Raw genomic sequence first — 20,683 nt, 5'->3', positions numbered from 1 at the left:
GCAAACACTTAGCTGAATAGCATTATTCCTTGTAATAGTATTTTTGATCATAACTTAGAGGTGATTAGACTTTACTACTTGCAGTCTGAGTCCACAGCTTGTGAAATATCCTGAAATAGCTTCCTCCTTCTAAACAACCTTGATCTTAAATGTCCTTTCCAACCACAGTAATTCTGTGAACCTCTTACATTAGACAGAAATTCGCAGCAGGATATGCTGGTATCCATTCAAACAAAATACAAATAACTCCTCAAGCACTTTTTTTTTTTTTTTTTTCTATCAAGCCATACTGGACAATGCTGACTTTTAGTGTTTTGGGATGTGTTAGAAAGCACAGGAACCTCCTCTGGTGAATATTGGTCCATGTAACCTCCCACTCACAATGGTACTGCCCATGGAGAGAGACTCTGTACAACCCATCTGTACTCCCTGCATCCCTGTGCAGCTGAATATGTATATTGCCTTCACAGGCAAAGAAGAAAGACCTGGTAGTATTTTCACTGTCTTCTCTCTCTCTAGGAATACTTGAAGAAACACCATTTCCAGAATGCCAAGACACAACAATTTTGGGAAGCTCTGGAAGCGGTACGTTTTGCAGCAGCCTAAAAGCTTGCTAAGAAATGTTTCATGTCTCACCCACTGATTTCAGTTGCTCAAATATCTTGTATTCTGTAGCTCTTCTGTCAATGAGAGATCATAAGCTAGGCAGCCTCCCAGTATATTACAACACGTTATTTCTTGCAAATATATGTTATTTCATAATTTTCTGGCATAAGACTGTGGGGGTGAACTAAGAAACAAGAAAGGAGGCCACACTAACAAACTACCTGCTATTGAAACATTGCCCCCCACAACTCATTTTGTGGGTGAAAACACCCCTCATCCATCATAAACATGCACCTCATAGTCTCCCTTATCTCTAACCAGATTCAGCCATTTGAAGCTCTCTACAGTATCCATTCCCAAGTGATTTGGTGCTTATCCCTGTTGTGGTGAGCAGAGCCCGCCCTAGGCAGGGATCGGCGTGCGGAAGATCTGGCGATGTAACGGAAAGCTCAGACTGCCCACGAGGGGCCTTGTGGCCGTGGCTTGTCACATATAAACAATTGCAGCGACGCAATAAACGCCATTTGCAGCATCCTTCACATTGAAGCCTGTGTCTGCTGATGGTACCCAGCGGCAGAGGTTGGGTGGCAGAGATCCCGGGGATCGGGTGTCGGTAACGACAAATCCCCATCTTTAGTTTCTGAGTCCCAGTTGGGTCGTTCTCTGTGCCACCATTTTCTGTTATTTTCACATCCTTGAGGCTGGGCTGTTTCTTTCCATCTTTCTCATTACCTCCAAAAGCCCACCTGCATACTACCAGGTTCTGCCCCAGTGATATCTCCTTTCCTTCCACCATCATGGACAGTAACAGAGCCCAAGATGTGCTTTTGTGTCTCTGTTCAAGTTCCCATCTTCTCCTTCTTCCTGCTCAGCAGGACTTCCTACTGCTCCCTCCCTAGTGCTCTGCATCATCACATCATCTACCTCGTCTGAAGAAGGGAACAGTGACCCCTAGCTCTCTTCCCTCACAGGCAGCATCCTGGGAAGACAGTGGAAGCTATTTCCAGCTCCAGTGTCTAAGGAAGAAGTTCACAGTCCACAGAATGGATCAAATTTTACATTAGTGCAGTTGCTGGTGATTAATACTGGCTCATCCTTCAAACTCCAAAGAATGCATACTGCAAGGAGACTTCTGGCTCTTTATATCCTTCCTGTCCTGTTTGATTATTTCCTCAGGAAAAAAATGAGAGATCTTATATCATGGAAGGATCCTCAAAGGTTCCTCAGTATTTCTTGTCCATGCTACTGGCCAGTCTCCTGCCCACATACTTCTCATTTCCTCTGTCAACATTCATTTCCATCTCATTCCTTCTTTCAGTGACAGGCACAATAAAAGGATTTAATGGAGTACTTTTTGTACTGAACTTGATCTTTCCTCTGGCCCTTTCTGCTCTTCTTTTTCTCAAAATCAGAGATATTTAATTATTTTTCTTCTTTGGACTGAATTTGCTTTTTCACTGCAACCTTCTTCATCATTTATAGGCAAGTAATAAACCTGTGAAGGAAGTCATGGACACATGGACAAGGCAGATGGGCTACCCAGTTTTGGAGATGGGAAATGATTCAGTACTCACACAGAAACGTTTTCTCTTGAATCCCAATGCAAATGCTTCTCATCCACCCTCTGATTTTGGGTAAGTGCCTGCTGTGAATGTCTATTCAAACCAGGTAGAAATACTGTGCAGATACTCTCTTTAACTTACATATGTGTAGGCAGTGTTATACTTATTCTTGCTAAACTTATTCTCAGCATTTTTTTAAAAAAAATAAACCATCAGGAAGTTAGATACAAATATTTCAAATTTAGGACAGCATCAGCCCTTTGTCTCTGGGTTTTTTTCTCAAACATTGCAGAGTAAAATTGGGCAGGGTCATCTGAAAAATTTTATTTCCACACATAGACAACACAGGTGATTGCAAGTCATCTGTTGAACCACTGCAAGTCCTAGTCTGCAGACCAAGGAAAACTGACACAACATTTTCTCTGTCCAGAAATCAGGTACCATGATCCAGGTATTTTATACCATGAGAGATTATTCCCTCTCCTATATGGTATAGGGTCTGTAATACATCACAAGGTTTTCACATACAAAACAGGGTCTTCTTTGTATGTCTTAAAAACATGAGTTACTGTGAAATAGCTAGTCATGTATACATGTTATTGATCCTCACCAAGATCTACTTTTTTCCTATTTGACTCAGAATGGTATTGCTTAATTTTACCTATCTAAAAGATAACTACCTAGTCAAAGTTAGCCATCTTGGGCTCTTATGTGGCCAGACAGCCAGCTGTAGACATTCATCTACCCTATTCAAGATAGGTGGGATACTGTATAGGAGAATATTTGTTAATTAACAGACGAGTAATCTGGTGGGAGATGAACACTACCTGTGGGTTGGTGGACCTGCACAGAAACAGGGCTCGGCTGCCCCATGGCGCTAACCAGCTGGACAACTGGTCAGAGCTGGCACTGTGTGTATCCTTAGCCAGACCCAGTTTTGAGGCAACACAACTTTGCTAACATTTGATTGAAAGAGAATCAAATTAACCCATATTAGGAAAGTTTAATTCCTTGAAGAAGCCAAATCAACTAAACCAGTGAAACTTGCCTGTATGAACCAGAATCAAATCTACCAAACACAACTTTCCATTAGCCTCTACTAGTTATTTTAATACAAAGGCAAGAAAAAGGAGAAAATGAAGAAATGGTTGAGGCCACTTTATTTTATTCCGTTTAAAAAGGAAAAAAAATGGAGCAATTAAGCCCATGGTATTGGCAGTTTTGGACAGGTATCAAAAGAGCTGGGGTGAGATAATTACCCACGTGTTTGGAACATTTGCAGGCATTTGCATCAGCTCTATCTGCAAACTACAGCACTGTGCCACCTGAAGGCTGGTGTTACAGACTATCCAAGTGAAAAGACTTCTTTGTGTTAAAAGTTTTGACTTATTGTACTATGCTCTGAAGTAGCAGACTCAGGGATCCTACTTCTGCTTGACTTCAAGACAGGGTACGTTGCCATTTGTCATTTCATGAGTAGAAATACCACCACTGTTCCTACCTTAACCTGTCAAGAACCTGAGCTGTGCACTGCCCCTGCTATTCCCAAAGTGAGGGAAAGGAATTTGTTTCTGAATATGTAGTTTTTATAAATGACTAAAAAATAAAATGCAGCAATACATATTGCAATGCTAATATTATCTATCCTGGGGCAGACTTACTCCCTTGCCTGAAAGTCAATCCACTGAAAATCAATACTTCCTTCTTCCACACTCACAAATGAGGATGAGGAAGCCCCTGAAGGCATCCTGTCCCAGATGGGGGTGGTCTATTTCATGCCTGGGTGTGGTGTTTTGATTCAAGCAGTGAAAACTCCAGACCCTGAGTATGCTTTATTCTCTAAACCCTGCAGGGATAGTGTCTTGAACTGCCTGCTTATTTCAAGCTTGTTTGGCTTGAAAGAATTCTCTCCTGCACACTGGCATTCAAAAGAAATGGAAGTTCAAAAACTTGTGCTCTTAAAATAGTATCACTGGACAAATATCTAGGTACAGCAGAGCATGTCAGGAACATGTCCTTAATATGCACAGCTAACAGGACACAGCTATTACGCTCAGGAGAAGTGTTTCTGTATGCAATCTCAGGGACACAGAAAGAAAAATAAATAAAATTCCCCTCATCAAATGTATTTACAAAACCAGGGTTTGGGGTTTGTTTTTCAAAAAATGTTTTATGGTTTTTCCTTTGGGGAAACAATATTTGGGCTTCAAGAACCAGATAAACTGTGCAGCTTTCGGACTTAACTGTAAGGACATAATTAACAAAGTACCATATTGACTAGACTAATATGTCAACATCAGACACTAGATAAAATCTTATTCTACTCCCTTGCTCAGTCCACCAGATGCATATGGAGAAATGTTGACAAAGTATTAAGACAAGCTACTGCTGTTCTCCATCTCTAGAGCGTCAACATGCTCAGAAGCTTCAGGCATTTTATTTTGCTTTTCAGGGAATATAAGCACCCCAATCATACCACACTAATATCTGACATTCTATTGCCTGAGCAGATTATCATAGTACAGAAACATCTTTACAATGTAAACAACAGCTATTGGTAAAACACTGTTTTGTTACAAGGGTATATTTGGTAAATGTGTATATACATAAGCACACACTTGGCTTCATAAAGCAAAATGTAAGCAGTAAAACAAATAAAAAGATACACTGGAATTTTATTTTTAGCATTTGGTTTCAAAGGTCATTTGATTCTCTTTTTTTTTAATAATTTCAGTTACAGATGGAATATACCAGTAAAATGGAGAGTTGGGAGTTCAATAAATTATGCTTTCTACAACACATCAGATTCTGAAGGTAAATTTCACCTTCTCTTTTAAGGGTAATTAATGGATAATACTTTTCAATGTCCTTATGAACGAGTGAAATATAGAATTAACTTCCATGCTTCAGTTTTCTGATCCAAGAACCAGCAAACAGCTTGGTTGTGCTGAATTTAGTAGTCATTTCTGCAACAACATGATTATTTCCCCTATACAGACATTATGTCAGTTTAGGCTCAGTTCAGCAAAGTGCTTAAGCGTGTGTTTAAATCTGGTTCTATTCAAGGAAGCATCTAAGCAGGCTTTTAATTATGATGTACTAAAATCAACAGGACTTAGTTATGCCCTGGTTGAATCTAAGAAAAGAGATGAAGTGGGAGGCTGACAAACCCATCTGTGGCATGGTAAAATGGCAATTTGAGGTCAGTTAAAGAAACAGAGCTACAAATGATTAAACACATTTTCTAGTGCTGATTTCAGGAATGAGGAAATACCTATGTGGGTATTTAGGTTGACTACTCTACTATGCAGTCAGATCTAAATTTTGCATTCTATAACTCCTCTTCTGTAATTTTCCTTCTCTAACTTCCACATAATATTATGGTGGTCTGCATGGGGTTATTAACTTGACAAAGCCTGGAAAGTCATAAATAAGTGCTTACTTCTAAATGTATAAAAAACTTGTCTAGTAGGGAGAGCAAACAGAAACTGTAGTGAAAAAAAAATGTTTTTTGAAGTATGTTGTATGGGTCTTCCAAACAGAAAAGTGCTTTTAACTCCAGCCACCCTCGAACTACAGATTTACGATCACTGCTTTCAATGGATGATAGAATAACTTCCATAGGTAGCAGCATCAACTGGACCAGGCCAAGCTTCTGAGAAAGGAACATTTTTTAAGGATTCATTTTAAATGGGAAATTCCTTCAACATGAGTGCTTGAATGAAGTCTCAGCCTATTTTGTAATGCTTGTATCTAGAGCTATAAAAATTGAACCAGAGTAGAACGCAGGGAAGAAAAACCTTAAGAAGTTAGTTGAGATAAAATGAAAAATGAAATTAATGGAAGATAAAATGACAACTTTAATAGTAATCATGAGGATAAAAAAACCCTTAAAAGAGATATTTGCAAGAACTGTTTGTAATTTTTTTAATTCTTAGAATGACGCTAATTTTCACCATCCTCACCCCAATCACAATGATCTCCATTTTAAATTTAACAAATTAGCTGGCCTAAGTAATTATCACAGCTGACTATTCTAGGACAAGTGGTGGCATTCATTAGAGTCTATAATAACTCATCTTTACTCATAGCCATTTAAACAATAAATAAATAAAACTGCAATCTGGATCTTATATTGATATTCATTAAAGACAAGTATTACTTGTGGAATCAAGGTATCTCCAGTGAGTTCTGTGTCATTTAAGATGCACAAAACAATCACTGTTTGTTTGTTTTGCAGGAATTAGGATAACATTGCCTCCTAATACTTTTGCAAACATTAATCCAGACCACATTGGATTCTATCGGGTGAATTATGACAGTCAAAACTGGGCCAGGTTGAGCACTCTTCTGGTCAACAACCACCAAGTGAGTGTCATAACATTAACCTGGTTGGTGGGTCTTTTATAGAGGTCTGTAGACACTGGTTTTTTTTCTGCAAATCTTTATATACTTGATCACTCATTTCTGTTTTTCACACAGGATTTCTCAGCTGCTGACCGTGCAGGGATTTTGGATGATGCCTTTTCTTTAGCAAGGTAAACTAATTTCTTGCAGAGATTTCAACACGAGTTTTCACTTTCTATTACCTACTGATCAGAATTGACTCAGGTGGTTGAAAGAAAATTTCTGAATGTGTTACAAGTCTTAATTGTTTATTGCTTTATGTGTCCTGCAGACGGGGCAAGTTCAAGTATACACTGGCAACTTACAGTACCAATGCAGTCAAGAAAAATGCTCCCCTTCAGTTCAGTGGCAGAAAAAAAATAAAAAGAGGGCTTTAATTGCACAGGTCTTAGAAAGGAATGGCTTTGCCATGTAAGCAACAATAATAGAAGCACTCCAGAAGTTAGGTGTTCAGAAAATCAGAGGCATGCCTACAATGCACAGCATGGCATTAGGAAGTTACCACCTCAGCTATCTTGCTCAGAAATTTACTTGGAAACTTCTAGCTCTTGTACCCAGCCCTACTGACACAGATAAACTTTAGGCGACCTTCTGTGACAGCCGGTAGGTCTGAATCTCCTCAGCCTTTCAGGATGTTGCCAGAGCTGGCAATTCCTTTTTGAGTGACAGGAGTTAATGTAGCTGGTTGAGGGCTACCCACTTCTGGGCACACTGGGCTGCTGCACAGTGTGAACAGCCTCCCCATGGCAGTGAGAGCTCCTTGGTCTCAGTGCTTGGGTCTCTCTTTACTCCAGCTCAGTGGTCACTTTGGAAAACACCTCACAAGTTACATTCCAGACTCTTTTCCCTTTCCCAAAATTTAATATTTCAGACCTTATAAAGTAAACAGTGTTCTAATATCTTTAAAGAAACAAGTTCTTCAGATTCATTAATATAACAGAAGTTTTGTTTTTTTTCCTTTCACAGAGCTGGACTCCTGAATTACTCCATTCCCCTGCAGCTCACAAAATACCTAACAAAAGAAACAGATTATTTACCTTGGCATAGAGCTATATCATCTGTAACTTACCTTGCAAATATGCTTGAAGATGATACAAATCTCTATTCCCAGTTTCAGGTGATGAAGCAAATAAAAATATTTCTGCGTGGGACCACGGGATCTGACAGTTCAGGATCTGTAACAGCAATAATATTGAAGTTCCAGTGATTTTCAGTGTTGCTGAGCTATCAGTATTTACTTTTTGTTACTGTCCTTTTGAAAAAAAAAAAAAAAAAGTGCTAAAAACTGCTTAGTACTAATCTTTGAATTACCTGGATTCTCAAGTCAGGACTGTGCAGTTGGAGGAAAGAAATTATGCCTAATTATTCTTATAAGCCATCACCATAAGTCACAGTAAAGACGTTTGTTAATCAAGGCTGTCCTGCATCCAATAAAGAAATATGTATAGAGCAGCAAAATATCTTGACACCCATCCTCAGCATGAAGGATGGCTGTTTCTCAGTGTGACAGTGACCAGATTTCTTAGTTGACCTAACATGCTGAACATGATTTAATGGTCACTAAGATAAAGATGTCCTGAACTCAGCATTATCTCTGGAAAACAGTTGTGGCTGTGTGTCCTTGCTGTACACGTTTTCTTTTGGGAGCACAGACAAAGCTGGAGAGAAGCAGGTTGCCTTTGTCCTCTCTGCACATCAGTATTGCAAGCATTCAGACTTGGCACACTAGGTCAATCTGGGAAGATTGTGTTTGTGTTACTTCTTGCTAGTTCTGGGAAAAAATAATAAGAAGAAACTATGAACACAAATCTCTTATTATTTCAAGAAATCTACACAAGTAACCAAACCACTTTTTCCACCTCAGAAATATTTTCGCAACCAAGTAAAACCCATTGTGGATCAGCTGGTCTGGAATGATACTGGAGGACATTTGGAGAGGTTAAACAATCTTTTTTTTTTTTTTTTTTTTCCCTTTTGATATTATTGATAGATTCTAAGAATGCTAAGCAGTAGGAAACTACTAAAGATCTCTCTCCCTCTTTCTCTTTTAAAGGCTTCTTCGTGCATCTGTTCTAGACTTTGCCTGCAGTATGGATGATGCAGAGTCTTTGAACAATGCTTCTCAGCTTTTTGAGGGATGGCTACAAGGAAAAACGTGAGTGCTCATGGCTTTTGTAGCTGATGAAGAACACACCGTGTGACTTGGTCACAGGTCTCAAGTAAGAAAGGGGGAAGAAGTATTCAAGTACTGTGTCTTTATTTTAGGATTTCTGCAAATCTCCGACTCCTGGTATATCGCTATGGGATGCAGAACTCAGGCAATGAGTCATCGTGGGACTACATGTTCAAGAAATACCAAGAAACTTCATTAGCACAAGAAAAAGAAAAGCTGCTGTATGGCCTGGCATCTGTGAAGAACATCACCCTTTTGAGCAGGTGATTTAAACATACAAATATTTTTCTTTGCTGACAGAAGCAACTGGTCACCATTTACTCATTCCCCTCTCTTCTCTTCTGTGCTGTCATTTTTGTCAGATTACAGCATGAGGAATGCAACACATTTTCAAGACCAGTTATCTAACACCCCCCTGAGATTGTACTATAGCAGAAAATAACCCTTTAGTGGAAAGATACTGGACACAGTAGTTTCTGCACACAACCAGCGGTCTCCAGCTCTTCCTGCAGTGACTTCACCCTATGACATTTTAGCTGCCTAGTAGTTAACCATCAGGAGAAAATTAGTTATCTGTGTTTAATTAGTGAAGGGAAGCAGGACCTCCAGAGCACTGTTTATCCCAGACCAAGAAAGGGACTTAAAATAATAGGAAGAATTGCTTTTGAGTGGTGCCAGTCACCCTCTATTGGCTACAGAGGGAGTTCACTTAGAATGGATGTCTGCCTTCTAAGTATCCAAAATTAGGGAAACAACCTTGAGTAACTGTTACTAACTGTTACTATGAAGGCATCTGTGTGAAGTCACAATGCTCCCTGAAGCGCTGTGCAGAGGTACTTGAGCTAGACCCAGACGTGATGTGTTCAGGCCACCATGGCAGTGATGGGGAGTCTGGATACTGCCCCAGGCTGCTCCAGCTGTCAGGCTGGGCTCTGCATAGACACACCAGCTCCCCTGAGCTTATCTGACAACTTTGTAAGTAGATGCATCACGCACCAGAGATGCAGGCAAACATCTTCACCAGGGCCACTCACCGCTTGGTTGGAGCCCTATCTAAATATCATAAGATTGAGCAGTCTCTGCCTGGAAAAGTTCCAAGTTTAAACAAGACGAAACAAGGAAGCATAGGAGGTTCAGAAAGAGTAAATATAAGAGTAAGTAAAATAGTGGTAGGAGACAGCCGTATTCCTAAATTCTCATGACCACAACAGCCATAATCTAAAGCCATTCAATAACTAACTGCTGACACAATTAAGATGTGAATTAAACAGCTAGATCGGCCTATATTTGCAGAAAATAAAAATTCCCCCCTAGAACAGGGAGAATTTGTCTCTTAATTTACTATTAAAATAACAAAGAAGGTGAAAAGAGCAAACAGATTGAGAAAATTCTCCCTTATCTATAGGGAAAAAGAAGGCAATCCTTAACCCAAGCACACTTTAAGGGCGTTCTTCTGGAGCAGCTGCTCTGAAACCACGATCAGGCTACTCGTCTCCCACACGCTGAGGGATCCCTCCACTGTCAATCAAAACCATTTGTGCTGTGATTGGAAGTATAACTGCAGCACTTCCAGGAATGGTACACCCAGATTAATTTTAATTCTGTGTGGATAAGTGTTTCAGAACAAACAGCACAGATTTCAGCAAATGCAAACCATCTATGTGTGTACTCATGGATTTTTATAGCCTGGACTTCTACTTTTTTGGCATTTGGCTACCCAGACAGGCTGGACTACTGACTGATCTAGTCTTATTTTCACTACTTGATTCAAATATAGGAATAATAATGGGGTTTGTCTATGTTTGAGTAACCTAGAGACATAAACGCTACTTACTTTCTAAAGAGAAGCCTAGCTGCTTAGATTTCTGTCTACACAATAACTCTTGACAGAGTTCTCAAAAGCTACTTACACTTTAGATCAGTGTACTTCACCTTTAAAATGCTGCAGACAAAACTAATATTCCCTTTTGGAAATGGACTGTAGACTGTGGTGGCAAATACTTGAGAAATACAGACATTAAGATTGCATTATTTATCATTGTCATCAGTCAAGTCTACACTGAAAGTGTTGACTTATTATTTGCTTTGTGTTCTTTTCTATGAAAGGCTCTCACTGTTTCTTGTGGCATTTCCCTTAGGTATCTGACATATATTTACAACACCAGCTACATCAAAAGCCAAGATGTGTTCACAGTCCTGAGATACATCTCGTACAACACCTATGGGAAAACAATGGCCTGGGACTGGATACGACTTAACTGGCAGTACTTAGTTGACAGGTACGCTAATGACCTCATTGGAAACTTTAGGTCTCTATCCAACTGTACAGCTTGTTGTATGCCATACGTTTCTATATTTTCACTATCTAGCTATATTCACTGGCCTCTGCATAATGAAAACTGAAAGCATATTCCACACAATCATGTCCATCTGCTGTGAAAAAGTGCATTGCTCCCAACGTGAAAACCATTCTTTTTCTAAATGATCACTATCAATAAAAGGTGATTAAAAAGTATAGAAAGTTCTACCAAGGCCATAGAAATCTTGTTATTGCATGGAAAACAGTCGGTCATGTCTCCATTCTTTCTATTGATTTTATAACAAGAAGAGGGTGCACAGATTTTTTGTTTTTTAATTCTTTCAGGTGGTAACAACAAGAAGCAGATGTACAGACAAATAGCAGAAGTAATAGCAAACCCTTTAGCATTGGTCCTCTCTATTTGAGTGACTTCTCTCTCCTTCCTTCTCTTTTCTAAGTGCTTGGTGAGGGCACAAAAGCAAAACACACCTGCAAGCCTAAGCTGTGAACCGGACAGCATTTGTATTGCTGAGCACCAATAAACCTGATTTCCATCATGAGACAATAAGTCATTAACTTAAAAAAAAGCCCAGAGGAGATGGCTCCCTCAGTAAGCATCTTTGAAGCAGAACAGATATTGTATAGGAATGCTATTTTTTGAGTACTTCCAAAAGTGCTGAAATCTGAATGCACCTGTTTTACAGTAGCACAGTTAGAAGTCTGAGCTTCAGATAATCACTTGTGCCTTTTCTTTTGCAGTGGTTTTGCATCAATCATGATTTATTTAATTGTTTTTCTAGATACACTATTAATGACAGAAACCTTGGTCGAATAGTAACTATCACCCAAACCTTCAACACTGAGCTCCAGCTTTGGGAGGTATGGTGACAGCTTTTCTCTTGGTTTTAAGCCTATATGTTTAACAAGCTACTGGCCAGGAAACTCGACTTTTTATTCTCTAGATGTGTGGAGCAGTATGAGTTACTGTAAAACTACCCAGTGCTACTAGCCTGGCCTTAATTACCTCTTCCAGTCACCAGGTCCCTGCAAAAAGCCGCTTGGCCAGTAGCAGAATTATTTCCTTCATGTCCATTCTCTTTCTCTCTCTTTTCCAGATGGAAAATTTCTTTGAGACATATCCTAAAGCTGGGGCAGGAGAATTGCCCAGGAGTCAGTCCATCGAGCAGGTGAAAAACAACATTGAATGGCTGAAAGTAAACAAGGAAGAAATACGGACGTGGCTAGAAACAGAGTTAGGCCCTTAAGATCTTACTTTGTTAAAACCACCAGGCCCTCATTCTGAGCACTCAGATCCTCAGAGACACTTAGCAATGTGGATTTCTCACCTCTGTTCCTTAGAGGACCAAAGCCTCATATTTTTTCTACAGACACTGAGGAGACCACTGCCAGAGCAATGTTTGTGTAGCTGCTGATCCCAGATCCTGACAGCACTTGTGAGCAGGAATAACTTTATATTTTGAGAGGTAAATTTGCCTGAAGAGACCAGACAAACGTTTAAAGTTACTCAAAGGCAGAAGTGATGGTGGAACTGGGGTCCTCGCTGATCAAGCTGGTCTCACTCCTTCCACGTACCACTCTAAAAACCTACTTCTTGGTTCACACAGAAGTGTATCTAGTACACTCAGGGACTGCTTTCATAGTGCACCTCAGAGGAACTTTCTCCTGAAGGAAAGGGAATTCAGCAATAATTTTAGCATTGTCTGAAAATCAACCCCTATGTTTTACAGCTGTAAAAATTTTACATTTGGGATTTAGCTTTGCCTTCTGATACTACTGAAAGACCAGTTAAGCTTCTCTCTCCACTGATTTTTCAACTACCAGTTGAAACTTTAACTACCAGTACACAAAGAATCGGTATTATCAGCTTCAATGTTATTAACTGGGATTCTGTAGCTTGGGGTAGGGGTTGTCTTGGTTATATTTGTCTTATTTCTAAATCTTCTCCAAAAAAGAACTTGTGGCAGCCATTACTGCAAGCAAGATATGTGGTACTTAGTATCTCTTTTCTTAGGGAAAAAATAAAATTAAAAAACCTACCTGGAAATCTCTATATCTTTCTAATAAAGTATGGAAACTGCCTGGCATATAGAAAAGCAGCTGTTACATATCTCAGCTATACCATACATACAGCCTCAGTGACTTTTGAGCAGGAAAAATCTATTATTTCTTTTGAGCAACTTAAAAAAAAAAAAAAAAGGAAGGCAGAATTTTGACTAACAGTAGTTATAGCTCACTACAAATACCAGCTGCTCTTTAAGGTGAAGAGGTGGCAAAGGGCCAGGCAAGTTCTTCCAGTTTTTCTTTTTGCTCAGATTCACACACAGAGGACAGTGCAAGTAAAGCAGCTGCCCACACCCGAACTACCAGCAGCTTGGCACATGGGGAGCAGGTTGTCCTTGGGCAGCTGCCTGCTCAGTAGGACACATGCCAACTCGCCTTCACTATTTTACAGTTTCCATGAGTGAATTGAAGCAGCAGAAGCCAAACAACAACTGTCTTGGTCTCAAGGTCATGAACTGGTTTGGCAGCATCACACTGTAATACTGTGGTAACACTAGTGTGTTGTATCACTCTGACTGTACCATGGTATGATCAGCTCAGAAAAATTTCCTGTGGGCTGCTGGTCCTGTCTGTTTTAGCTGGAGGTCTTTAACTCCAGCTGGCCATGATATGCAACAATGCAAACCCAATATGAAGATGTTCAAGAACACAGTTCTGTCTTCCCTTTCAGAGAAGATTTATGAAATTGGGCAGACTGATTCTCTTACTATTCATACCTTTTGCCGCAATTTGCTGTAGAAAGAAAAGCACGAGTTCTACGGGAATGACACAAGATTAAATAGTTACTTTAGGAGATTTCTGTCCTTTGTTCCACATAGCCCTTACGACCACTGAGCGGGATCAGGCTGGCCAACATTGTTGGCTGCAGTCTTTCATCAAAGAAAGGATAACAAGTAATAAAGATTTTCTGTGGTGCTGGAAAGCTGTAGCGAAGGCAGCCTTCATTCAAATCACACAGACACACCACTGTTCCAGACAAGGCACATACTGGTAGCATTGTGTGTCACTGTAGTAGAAAAAAGTTAAAAAGTCAATCAGAGAGAGACAACAGGATAATACCACTGAGGCAGAGGCAGAGCAAGAAGCCAAGGACAAGCCTGAACAATTACTGGGCTCATGACCCTGAGTGATTGGAGGAGAGAAGAGAGTTTAAATAGTGAATCAAGCAATTGCTGCCTGTCATTCAATTCTCTCTCAGCTGAGGAAGATGGGGCCACGTGCAGCTTTTGTGCCTGATCCACGCTGGATCAGAGAGACGTTTGACTAGTGCTTGGACACTTGTGGTGTTACAGAAAGGTTAGCTGGATTTCTGTACTGGTCTTAAGTGGGTAGTTGAACGTGGAACTAAATCCAAAAGCCCTAGAAGAAGGCTGCTTTTATGGTAGGCTAAAGGTTCTGTCAATTTTAAATAATGTTCTCTAGATTGTGCAGTGCTCTTGCTACTTTTAAATGGCTCATGGAGAATGTACTGTATGGCATGTGCCTCTTTCAGACTGTTTGTCCTAGATGGATAACAAATCTGGTACATGCTAAATCTTTCGGTCAGGAACTAGTGCTTTTACAAATGGTCTGTGATAAGCTTAAGAATGCCAATTTGAAACCGAACCCAAAGAAATGTGAACTGTTTTAAAAAGAGATAATTTTTCCTCGGTCATTCGATCAGCGAGGAAGGAATTTCCACTGATAAAGCCAAGTGAGGGAGCACAGAGCCGGCTGGCCCCTTAGAGCCACACAGCTTGGGAGGCTCTGCTGGTCCTGTTGCATCGATCAGGAGCCATCGCGGGCAGCGGGGTGGCAGCGAGTCCTGCGGGGCCTGAGCCCAGGGCCCCAGGAGGCTGCAAGCCTGACAGGCGCGTGAAAACGCTTTATCTTCATCAGTCAGGTAAAGGAACAACTGAAAACCCTGTGTCACTGCACAGAGCAAGAAATTAATAACATCGAGGCAAATGCCACAACTCTCCAGCAGAGCAGAAAATAGCAGTTGAGATCACTACAGAGTAGACAGACACAAAAAATACTATATACCTATGGTGTGTTTCACTGATGAAATAGAACATGACTAGGAAGTATCCTTCCCACCTTCCCACAATGACCAGCACCATTTCTTGGCTACCATCGTGTTGGGTGACGGTGTCTTCCAGCAGCTTTTGTGACTCAAGGTGAAAGGGAAGAAGCTAGCTTGTGATGGGCACAGGAAAGACTAGCTAAACAGGGTCAGAAGGGTAGGACCTTATCCTGTTGCTAGCAACAGCAATACCATACTGCCAGATTAAATCTTCATCTTTTGTTACCTGTATCCAATTATGAAAGTTAGCCAAACAAGGTTGTGTTTGCTTTCCCAAGTGTTTAAGCAGAAGCCAGCTGGCCTGGAGGTATTCCAACTTCACATTCAAACCTATGGCAGCTGAATGTGTGCCTGTAGATGGAAAACTGGTATGGAAAGATATAGCTATATGAGATTAAGGGAATGTTCTCCAGCTCACAGGTACTACAGTTGTTCATATGGCTGCCCAGATATCTGAATCTTTCCAAGGGATGTTTCAGAAAAAAAAAAAAAAAAAACAAACAACCAAATCTATTTATAAAAACATCTGAAGTGTATTTGGTTCAGATAAGTCTGAGAGTTTCTGGCTTCCCAGCTTATTTTCTGTAGAGTTGTGAGGGAAGAGCAAATCCTGAAAAATATGACCTTGACATAGTATCTGAGAGATGCCATTCTTAAGTAGCACTCACTAGTTGTTTCAGTAACCCCTCACCTGCAGAAAACATTTCCATATAGACCCTCTCTTCTTCACAAATTGATATCCAGAGACTGCTGTCAAGATGACATGTGCTTGCTGGTGGTTTAATGATGCTGAAACAAGATGTTCTCAAGAAATGGACAGTCAGGGAAGGGAAGAGATACAGGCATGAGGACTGGAGCCTGGCTCTTCAAAAGGAAGGCTGGGGGTACAGAGTCATTATTCTTAGTAAAAATGAAAAGTTAAGTTGAAGTAGATAGTGTAGTTACGTATGTGTTATCCACCATACAACCTTCACCCTAGCTTAAACCATCAATGTGAATTTTCCTTTGGAGATGGATGAAATGTCCAGGTGACTTCTAAACACCTTTTTCAGCACTTCTGAATTTTTTAATCTGTTACCATTGAACAAGAGACTGGTCACTGATATGATTTCTTCCAAGGTGTGCAAGGCCAAGCACAGATCATGAGGTTTTGCCATCCCAGAGTTCCAATTCTGTGTCACCTGCTGTCAAATGTATTCATGCAGCACAGGTCAGGAAGGGAGCCTCTCCAACCAGGAACTGCATACCACAGAGCTACAGAGCTCATACTTGTAGCAGCTCTGCAATGCAGGGCTATTTTGTATGTCTTTTGCAAAGAGGGAGACTGAAAACAAACAACTGCAGGATGCTCTCTGGATGGTAGTTAACATAGCTATTAGCCAGAGCAAAAGTTGCACAACGTTATGGCAAAAAGAGATGTAAAGCCATAGGTTGAGTTCTTATGAGCCAAATGAGTTGCTGTGGCAGCCTAAGAAGCAGAATTTCCAGGTGCCTAGTGGGCAGCCAAAAACTGATTTGCTTCATTTATTTTAGCAAATAGTCACTTTCAGCAAACTGAAATTACGTCCCACACGGGTTGATTAAGTAACTTCAACTGGAGAAAAACCCATGGACCTGAAGTCATCACCCCTCCCACTTCCTCGGCTTGGAGCACGGGCAAAGAAAGCAAGAAGATCAAGGCTCACTTCTACCTCCTCCACAGAAATGTATGCAGACTCTTCCACATGACTATACTGGGCCTGGTCTTCCAGATTCTCCCATGGTACTTATACAATAGCCAAGATCAAAAGTGAATGAGTAGTTTTCTAGTTTAGTGCTCCACATGAGCACCTGAGAACACAGGATTGCCAGACCCTTGTATTTTATTATTACTGTAAGTGAAGATGGATATCTTCAACAGAGGCTGCTAATAAGCTCAGGTCTGCATTAATCAGCCCTAAATAATTATAAATGTAGAGGAGCACCATTCCCTAGTACAGTGATTTGAGCAATAGCCTCAAAGGGCAGACATGTGGTTTAAAGTTCTCTCTAGCAGAAACAATAATTCACCCAGTCTTCCACCTCCCGCACAAGGTCTCAAATCACTACAACTAAGGGGCATTCCTCTCCTCCAGTGCTCTTGTAAATGCAACCCTTCTTTTACTTTACCACCTCAAGGACTCCAAACTAAAAGTCTCAGTCCAGTGAAAGGGAACATTTCTGTGTCAGGCGAGACAAGATTTCAGCTTTTCATTTCCTCAAGAGAAAACAAAGCTTCATTCAAGCTGCACAGACTCGCTCCCCTCCTCCCCAGTTCAAGAGAAAATAAACAAACAAAAATGTGTTTCCCCAGTGAATGCCCCAAAATAACAAGACTGTTGGCTTGACATACGGGCTGCTGAGCTCCCTGGCCAGACTGCAACAGAGGAAAGACAAGCTCCAGGCACAGAAGTGAACCAGCACAAACTAGGAGGTGAAGTGAAACAAGCAAACTACACTCTCAGGTATCACCCTAACCACAAAACAGAAGCAAACAGTTGTGCAACTTGAGAAAGGCTGATGCAAGCAGGGACTGGTTTTAATGAATATTGAGTCAGTCACCACCTATTACAAAAACGGAACAGCCAGCAGAGCCAACAATGCAGAATTAGCATTGAAACAACACGAAGGAGGGGAAGGTCAGCTACGGCTGAGACCCAGCTGCAGGAGAGGGAAGCCAGGTACACCACCAAACAGCATGTCTCAGCTGCACTAGGGTGGCCCAGGCAGAAGGGTCGGGGCTAGGGTGAAGGATGTTATTCATGCAAGCATGAAGCTATGCTAGCACTCCGATACACTGCCTCCTGCTCTGCTCTGTACTCCGGCCAGACCTCTCCCCTTGTCCGATACTCACCTCTGGAGGTGTACAGCTACAAGAGAACAGAGCAGGACAAAAACTGTTTGGCCATCTTTGAAAGACTGGAGAACACCTCATTTGGTTAAAATGAACTGCTCATTCTTATCTAATAAATGGGTGGGTTTACTCAGGAAAAAGACATTTTTTGGTGTACTTTTTGGGCTGTCCAAATGAACATGGAAACACTGTGCAGGACAGGGGGACAGAGAGGTAGTTAAGTTGCCAAAGCAGGTTGACATGCATGCCCTAGTGACACAAACAGCATGTGCTTTGTTTATTTAAATACACCAGTTCAGCACAAAATATTTATTTAAGAGTTCTTTGCAAAATATTGAAAAGATTTTTATTATTTTTGCTAGGACTCCTTACATAGGAGATGAATGCAACCTGTCAAAGATAAATCAGATTGGGGAATATTAAGGACAGAAAACAGCAAGCATCAGAAAATATATTAGTGAAATATCATTGAGTTTTTACTACAGGAAATGTAGTACTCCAAAAATACATGTTGAAGTAAAACATGAATTTCCTACTACAATTAAGAGCTATTGCTCAAATTATTCTTAAAATGCAACTCAAAACATTTTGCTCTATTTTCTATGTGTACTAGAAAAAAAATTAATATTGGTGGACTGGGAAGTGTAGTTTGTATGTCTATTGCCTAAGCTCACAGGGTTGAACGGCTAGAATGATTGTATGGTTAAACGAGTGTTTTAGCAATGGAAATAAATAGGAAAACCATGCAGATGGATCATGGCGATCAACTTTTTTTCCTCTTGTAAAAGGAAGGCAAAAAAATCTCATTTATAGGAAGTGGAGGACACGAAGTGAAGTTTTCCCCCACTTTTATTTCTCCACAGTGTATTAAGAGCAGCATCTAGTGACAATTGGTAGCCATTACATTTACTTATACCAGCTTTAACACAGCGTGCATGGTTATGGAAATACTTCCTTAGCTATTTGTAATACATTTAAAAAAAAAAAAAAAGCTGCTTTGGAGATTCTATGAACAGCACCAGTCATTAAGCACAACACGTGCTTCTAAGTAGCATCACATAAGACTACTTAACCTAGAATAAAAGGCAGTCGTAAAGGCTTAAATTTGTAATCTTGAAAAAAAAAATTAAACCCAACCCATAAAATCAGCTTCTATGTCACTTTTGAAGATTACAGTTAACCATCTGAGTCATCAGAAATGGTTGAAAATGCGAGTTATGCTTCCAAAAGCAGAGGGCACTGCCATGAGGGACCAGGAAGCCGAACACACAGAACCCCAGACAGTCGTGAGGAGCTTGCACACACAGCAGGCCCACTGCACTCTGGCTCTGGCATGATGGCTACTTTACCTCAAGCAGTGGTTTGCAACTTAAAACAATAAAAAGCTTCCTAGCAAAAAAACGGGATGTGTCATTTGCAGCGATGGCCAACACCCATAAACTCCTGTCTGTGGCAGGGAGTGCAGGGCCAGTGCTGCTCCCCCCCAGAGGCTGTCTCCCCCTCAGTAGCTCACAACACAGGGCTCAACATTTCCAGAATGGCCTTGTGTTCAGTTTTTTTAATCCATTGCTTTTGGGAGTCATATGTTCTTTTATTCCTCACTGAAAAGAAGTTAGGAAATATTTGTTTAAGAAACATTAGCACCTACCTTTAAGTCATTGCTTCATTTACTGAAGAACAAATGTTCCACTGTGGCAGCTGCTGTCCTGCAGACGTGGGTCTGCTCAGGCCTCCAGAGAACTGCTCTGACCAAGCAAACTCTGCTGACAGAAGACGGGCCCAGGCTCACAGCCACGACTGTGTATGTAGCCTCAGCAGTTCAGTGACACTTTAATGGCATTCAAGAGCCACCTGAGGGATGAGCCTCCCTGGTGCTGCTGGCTCTCTGTGGGCTATGGTGAACAAAGCCTTGTGCTCAGTGGTGGGGCAGAGTTCGCCCTGACAGAAACAAGGGTTTGGAGCACAAAGTCCCTGTATTTGAGCATATCCTCTGCCTCCTCTCACACCTACCTCCTTCGGTGGGATGGCCTCGATCCTATGCAGTCTGAGGGTGCTGAAGCCTCTTCCAAATACTCATCTCACACTGCTGGTTTTCTCCTTTAAAGTAAAAAGTCTCTCCTTAAGAACATGGGCCAGTACAAGAACTTGAGCTGGGCCCCCATGGCACAGCCGCCTCCTGCAGTTGTGCTTGGAAATGAGCTGAACCTAAGGAAGGGGATGGCCCCTCCTGGCACAACACATCCCCGATGGTCAGGAAGCCACCATCTCCCAGGTGGCTGGGACCCTGCCAAGTGTGCCTGTCCTCTCCACATAGCACACTGTGGGAGGGAGAAAGAGAGGCCTTGCCTCCACACTGCCCCACTGCCCCCCTGGGTCAGGATGGGCTACATCCCAGCCTTCGGCAGGCTGTCCCCAACACTGCTGGCATGTGAGGGAGAGCAGGGGTGGGTGGCCGGGCCGCTCTGCTTACAGCCACTCATCAGATGCTAATCCAATCAACCCGCTAATGAAATCAGGCTGCGCCACTAATGAAATCACCCTGCGGTGGCCAACATCGCTTTGCAGCATGCTCAGCATCGGCTTGGCCATGCTGGCAAGTAAGCTCTGCTGATACCCC

General features: G+C 41.3%; 1 protein-coding gene across 1 annotated transcript in view; it reads left to right on the top strand.

Moving 5' to 3' along the window:
- The window catches only part of ENPEP (glutamyl aminopeptidase (aminopeptidase A)), a 34,784-nt gene extending 22,472 nt beyond the window's left edge, over positions 1 to 12,312 (top strand). The window contains exons 9-20 of the mRNA XM_008941561.1: positions 520 to 585; positions 2,089 to 2,240; positions 4,903 to 4,982; positions 6,409 to 6,536; positions 6,651 to 6,706; positions 7,542 to 7,692; positions 8,440 to 8,513; positions 8,629 to 8,730; positions 8,841 to 9,011; positions 10,887 to 11,027; positions 11,848 to 11,926; positions 12,163 to 12,312. Coding sequence (XP_008939809.1) covers positions 520 to 585; positions 2,089 to 2,240; positions 4,903 to 4,982; positions 6,409 to 6,536; positions 6,651 to 6,706; positions 7,542 to 7,692; positions 8,440 to 8,513; positions 8,629 to 8,730; positions 8,841 to 9,011; positions 10,887 to 11,027; positions 11,848 to 11,926; positions 12,163 to 12,312 — 1,350 coding nt within the window. The remainder of the gene's footprint in view (positions 1 to 519; positions 586 to 2,088; positions 2,241 to 4,902; positions 4,983 to 6,408; positions 6,537 to 6,650; positions 6,707 to 7,541; positions 7,693 to 8,439; positions 8,514 to 8,628; positions 8,731 to 8,840; positions 9,012 to 10,886; positions 11,028 to 11,847; positions 11,927 to 12,162) is intronic.
- The last annotated feature ends 8,371 nt before the right edge of the window (positions 12,313 to 20,683 follow it).

Source organism: Merops nubicus, unplaced genomic scaffold (genome assembly GCF_000691845.1).
Source record: "Merops nubicus isolate BGI_N331 unplaced genomic scaffold, ASM69184v1 scaffold13370, whole genome shotgun sequence".
NCBI classification, from domain to species: Eukaryota; Metazoa; Chordata; class Aves; order Coraciiformes; family Meropidae; genus Merops; species Merops nubicus.
This window is presented reverse-complemented; position numbering and strand designations above follow the sequence as displayed.